Here is a 6,205-nt window from a genome sequence, read left to right as displayed (position 1 = left end):
ATAATTTTACGCACTTTCCACCTACACGTTTCTGCGTCTCTTCATTTTAATGTTTAAAAATACTATTTGAATTAATTAAATCTAAAATCAATTATTTAAATATGTATTGCATATTTAAGTTATGAAAAAATTTTTTATTAAATCCTAGTACGTACTTCTTTTTGCTACTAACATGAAATAAACAAATTTCACGTAATAATATGTCATACTAAAAAATTAAATATATAATTGATATATTAAATTATTTATATACATTTTTTATAATTCAATGAATAAAAACAGATTTTATTTAATACTTGCTATCTCAGTGTGCTTGTTTACAGGTCAGCTGTTGTTTGTTCACATTTTATATTTAAAATATATGACACATACTTCAAATTTTGGTCATTTCCTTTGTTGAAAATTTATTTTTAAGAGTTGCATTCGATATTTTTGGTCTAAAATGAACCGATTGATTGTAAATGGGCTCATTTATATGAAAGCTCTTGGTATGATAAATCATGCTCATTAGTGATTATAATGCGCAAAACTGCCTAATTTGGCGTTTCCACTGGCCGAAAATGGCTCATTTTGAATTAGCCATTTAAAAGTGGCTCATTTCTTTTCATTTCAAACAGCTGATTTTTCAACTTGCCTATTGATTTGATTTTTGGCCTGCACCAAAAAAATGTTGCATGAAGGTTAAATATGCCTTCAAACCTTAAAATATAGACTTAAAACATATTGTCAAAGACGGCTTTTATTTTGTATATTTACATTTTTACTTTGTAACGACACAGATTTTTCCGTTTCGTTATTTTCTTTGCCGGGGTAACCTCAGCCTCTTCTAGGAGTCGTTACAATAAATTTATATTTACAAGAACCGGACTTCTCAAATAAAAGATTGTGATTATAGTTTTCAGAACAATTTATTTATAAAAAAAAATCAATAATATATATAAAAAGAAAGAAATTAAATGCAATAATTATTATTAGTATGACTGGGATGGCACATCAATGGCAATTGATTCTTTGAAACTCTCAAGGGGATTACTTCCAATGACTACTTCGGTGATATTCCAAAAGGTCTTTTCTGGTCTTGTAGTTGGCTTCTATGTTCACCTGTTTGAAAAGAATATTAAGGAATATACGCTTTATTTATTTAATATATATATAATGGTATCTAAGCTCGCTGACTTAAAACCGCCTTACGCTCGTAAACTATTATATATAGACTTTGTACTAGGTTATACACATGACTTAACACCGCCTTTGTGTCAGATAATATTTTATTTTTTTATTTTATTAGTTGACATATAATGCCACTCAGTGATCATACAAGACTCTCTCCCCTTACCAAAAATGCGTCGTCTTTTATACAGATCAGACGAGCTTTTTGTGTAGCGCACATACAATTGTTTTCTGCTGTTTTGTGGAGTTTTGTTTATTTTCCCGTTTGTATGTCTTGCTTTCATACTGTTCTTCAAGTTGTGCGCTCAACAGATCTTGTCTATCTCTTTGCGGCGAATTTCTATTGACGTTTCTGACGTTTGTTTATGTTTTGATTTTATAATTTTCGCAATTTTTCTCGTGGTGTTTCTTTTTGATATTTATAAAATTTGTGAATAATTTCTCATAATTAATAATTTAATAATAACAATTCGGATTAGAATGTGTGGCAGTACATTAGCAGGTATGTATTTATATTTTAACTGAATACTTTTATATTTAAATTTATCTTTCCTTAGTTCCACGCGTTGCAGTAGTGTGCAGTGTGGGCAGCTGTTGTTTGAGTTTTGTGCAAATGCAAATTAAAAGAAAGTATGTATCAGATTTCGAATAAAATACATTTTTTTTAATTTTATTCATATATTTCAGACTTCTACTTCTTTTTTTTTATTACAATTTGTTACAATTCATTTTGTACTACAATTCATTGGAATAAACAACGATGTGTGTATTTATGTAGGGCAAAATTTACTTATGTAAATTTAGTCCTTACAACTTTTAATTAGAGAAGAACACGCGTTGTTATGCTTTCTTAAAAACTCATTAGCACACTGAACTTATATGGCGTTTACATTGGCCGAAAATGGCTCATTTTGAATGAGCCATTTGAAAGTGTTTACATTCGTTCTATTTCATTTGTTCTCATTTCAACAGCTGATTTTTCAACTTGCATGTTGATTTGATTTTTGGCATGTGCCAAAAAAATGTTGCATGAAGGTTAAATATGCCTTCAAACCTTACATTAGAAACTTAAAACATATTTTTAACTTCGATTAATTACTTTTTGGGAAGTAAAAGTTCTAAAAAGCAGTGCATCGTTTTCAAGAAAATGCAACCACCAAACATTTGTTTACCTTTTTTTGTAAATATGTTAAAAACAGCTTTTCAAACTGTCAAAATGCCATGAAGAGCTTTCATTTAGGGTATGTTCAATGGATTCCTTTGCATTTGGAACGTATGTGGAATGCATTCGAACGTCATTCATACAGAATGTGAGAAAATTGCTCATTTTTGTGCTTGAAATTTTATATGCAAGAATGAGCCATTCGATACTCATTTTCGATTTTTGACCAAAATGAGCCATTTTCGGCCAATGTAAACGCCGTATTAGGTGCGACTCAACTGTCATGTTTGACATGTAAAGGTGTTTGGAAAAAATATAAACGTGTTCCGAACACATTCTACACGAATGTGTTCGGAAATCATTTTATTAAGGGTGACAATTCGGCCAATCCTGCTATAAATCGTCCTCGATTTCACAAGCATCAAGCTCCGGAGAATTGTAGCACCACGGTTTCATTCGGTCTGACGCGAACGTAGAATTGAATTTCCTTTTAGCCAATTGGATACCTGGGATATCTTCTATTTGGTATCGGTCATTTCCAAGTACATTGACTACGATATATGGACCTCGATATTTCGGCTCCAATTTTCGTGACTCGCCTGTGGCTGACGGTTCGTTTTCAAGCACTACGAGATCACCAACATTGTACAGGAAAGGTTCGGCATGCTTTTCGTCGAAACGGTGCTTCCACTTTTCACGCTCCTCAGCAATATTCCTGACGGCTAGGTTTCGTTTCTCGTTGATTGTAATGGTTGATAATGGGTTTTCCGCGTCGGCATGGACGGCAGCTAACAATCGATTTTGGAGGATATCGCGCAGCTGGAAGTCGAACACTAGTTCGTTTGGGCTGAAACCAGAAGTTGCGTTTTTTTGTGAGTTCACTGCCCATTGTGAATTCCGTAAATTCAGATCCCAATTGTTTGGACCTTTGTTCGATGTTCGCAGATATGATAGGATTATCTGGTTAGCTCTCTCAACTTGTCCATTATCTCGCGGCGTTCGTACAGCTGTTTTGACATGTTGAATATTATTGTTGTCACAATACTCCTCAAATTGAGTGGATGTAAACGATGTACCCCTATCAGTAACAATCTTTGCAGGTAACCCGAAATAGCTGGACATCTCGTTTAAAACGGCGATTACAGGAGTTGTTTTTGTATTATGTACAGCTTTCACAATCAGAAATTTCGAGAAAGCATCTGAAATAGCCAAAACGTAGCTATTACCTCTTTTACTTTTAATGAAAGATCCGAGGTGATCGATGTGAATCAAACGGAAAGGTATCGGTTCAACGTCGTCATAGTGCAGAGTACCCTCGCGTTTACTTCCTCGTGATCCATCTTACAGCTTTTGGTGCAACAAATTGTAGACCTTCAGCGGTACGTCGATATAAGCGATGAAGTGAACATGAGCACTTCATGTTCAGCATTACTGTCGTACAGAGCTAGAACCGGACCGCTACATAGCATATTTATAAGTTTGTCAAATGCATTTTTCTACTCAACACCCCCTACGAACTCTTGTTCTGATTTTCGTAGCAACATCGCGATTGGTTTTGAGATGATTGAGTAATCCTGAACAAATTTGCGGAAAAATCCAGTCAAACCCAAGAAGCCTCGTACTTCTGTTACGTTGGTTGGCTGTTTAAAATTTTTAATTGCAGCTACTTTTTGATTACCTGGTGCTATTCCATTTTGATCAATAACGTGCCCTAGGTGTATTAGTTCCGTTTTAAGAAATTTACATTTGGACATCCTTAGCGTCAAATTGCTCTTTTAACAAACAGAGAAATTTTTCTAACCGTTCTATACCTTCTTCTATACTTTTACTGGGTATAATAACATCATCGAGATAAATTAGAACTTCACCACGGCCCATCGACGACGCAATCTTATCCATTGTCTCTTGAAAAACTCCAGGGGCGTTAACCATTCCAAATGGCATTCTGTTGTATTCGAAATGACCATCCGTAGTAACGAAAGCTGTATATTGTTTTGAGGACTCTTCAATTTCTATTTGGTGATATCCCATGCGAAGGTCAAGTGTCGTAAAGAATCTGTTACCTGAGAGCTGAGCAAACTGCTCCTCCATATTTGGCATAGGGTAAGGATTTTTAATAATGATTTTGTTTAATGCACGATAATCTACGCAGAGTCGATGCTCACCATTTTTCTTTTCTACCAGAACCACGGATGAGGCATACGGTGATGACGAAGGGCGTATGATGTCATTTTTAAGCAAATCAAGACCAATGTCCGAAACGATTTTGCGTTTGGCAAATGCTATCCGATATGGTTTTTCCCGAATAGGTACGTCAGTGCTGACTTTAAAACTCATTTTGTTGATAACACATTTGCCTAGTTCAGACATACTTTCTGCAAAAACGCCACGGTACGTTGAGAGTAGACCTTTAAGTTGTTTGCGTACATCCGACGGTATTTCTACCGATGTTTGCAGATCTTCTATATGGCATTTGTCTCCCTCTATGATAAGACGTTTACCTTCACGGCACAATACATCACGACCCAGCAAAATATTTTCGGGTATTTTTCCGTCATCCACGATCAACAAATCGGTTATAAATTCGTTATTATCAAAATCTACGACAGCATTTATTTTAGAGGTGCAGATAAATTTTCCATCGGCGAAACCACTCAAAGTTACAGAACAACGCAATATTTCATTTTTAAAATCTTTTGCAAATGTCTCACGAATTAGAGTGTATGCACTACCAGGATCTATAAATGATCGCGTCGGTTTTTGATTTACTTTTACAACTTTCGTCACGAGCTCATTTCTTTTTTTCGCAAGTACTTTCAATTTTGTTAACCGTTTGTTTATTCTCGGCATTGTTTTTCTTACTAGGACAATCGGTCTCCTTATGCGTAGTGCGATTGCATATTGAACAACGCTCTTTACGTTGTGGTTCAGGACACTTGTTTGAATAATGGCCTATTCTAGAGCAATTGAAACATTTGACTTTTCTAGTCGTCTCGCTTTCCTTATTTTGGAGTGTTTGTATCTTAGAATTGTCTCTAAGATCGTGATTAGTATTTACCGGGTATTTAGGTTTTGGTTTTTCGTTAAAGTTTTGAACATCATTATATACAGTATAAATATTTATATCACGTAAGAGTTCATTACAGAGAGTGTATTCATTCGAGATTTTCTGCTTTAAGCGTGGCTCATTGATGCCATTAATTATATACCGAGCAATTGCATTTTCGGGTACGTTTCCACGAGTACCTATAGATATCATTTTGTAGTAATATTCTTGCGGACTTTCATTAAATTGTCTCTTCGTTTGGGACATTTTGAAGTATACGTCTGCTATGTTTTCTGTAGAAGCAAAGTCTTTCAAAAATTTTGTAGCAAATTCCGTCCAAGAAAGAAACACGTCTTGTGAATTAACCCAATATTTTGTGTATCCTTGCAACTTTTGTTGCACTGCAAATACTAATGTTTGATCGTCCCAACGATATGTAGTTCGTAACATATCGTTCCGTTTTATGAACTGATTTGGCATAAGAGATTTGTCGCTTGACGGATTGAACTCAGGTAAAAGGGTTACAATCTCTCTAACGTTTCCATAAGGATTTTGCGCGTATGGTGGGTAATATGCAATATGACCTCCGTTCATATGTTCATGCCGCATATTACCTATATAACTCGTGCTTGGAACACTACCAACTGGCATGCACCCCAATGCTGCATACTGTGGTTTATATTATGCGCATTAACCGGAAATGTATTCATTCCCGACGATATTGGCATAAAATTATTTACAGACGTTGACATTATTGGCCTTTGCTCCTGCATATTGACATTAGGAATCGGCACTCCCATTGTCGTGACGTTGCTTACATTCAATTC

General features: G+C 35.2%; 1 protein-coding gene across 1 annotated transcript; it reads right to left on the bottom strand.

The window, feature by feature from the left end:
* Positions 1–4,072: 4,072 nt before the first annotated feature.
* Positions 4,073–5,987, bottom strand: LOC119663413 (uncharacterized protein K02A2.6-like). Its single transcript, XM_038073017.1, has 2 exons — positions 5,147–5,987; positions 4,073–5,070 (listed from the first exon to the last, which is right to left on the bottom strand). The coding sequence occupies exons 1-2, from the start codon at positions 5,985–5,987 to the stop codon at positions 4,073–4,075; spliced, it is 1,839 nt and encodes a 612-aa protein (XP_037928945.1).
* Between the last annotated feature and the right edge of the window lie 218 nt (positions 5,988–6,205).

This window comes from Teleopsis dalmanni, unplaced genomic scaffold (genome assembly GCF_002237135.1).
Source record: "Teleopsis dalmanni isolate 2A unplaced genomic scaffold, ASM223713v2 unscaffolded_contig_0376, whole genome shotgun sequence".
NCBI classification, from domain to species: Eukaryota; Metazoa; Arthropoda; class Insecta; order Diptera; family Diopsidae; genus Teleopsis; species Teleopsis dalmanni.
This window is presented reverse-complemented; position numbering and strand designations above follow the sequence as displayed.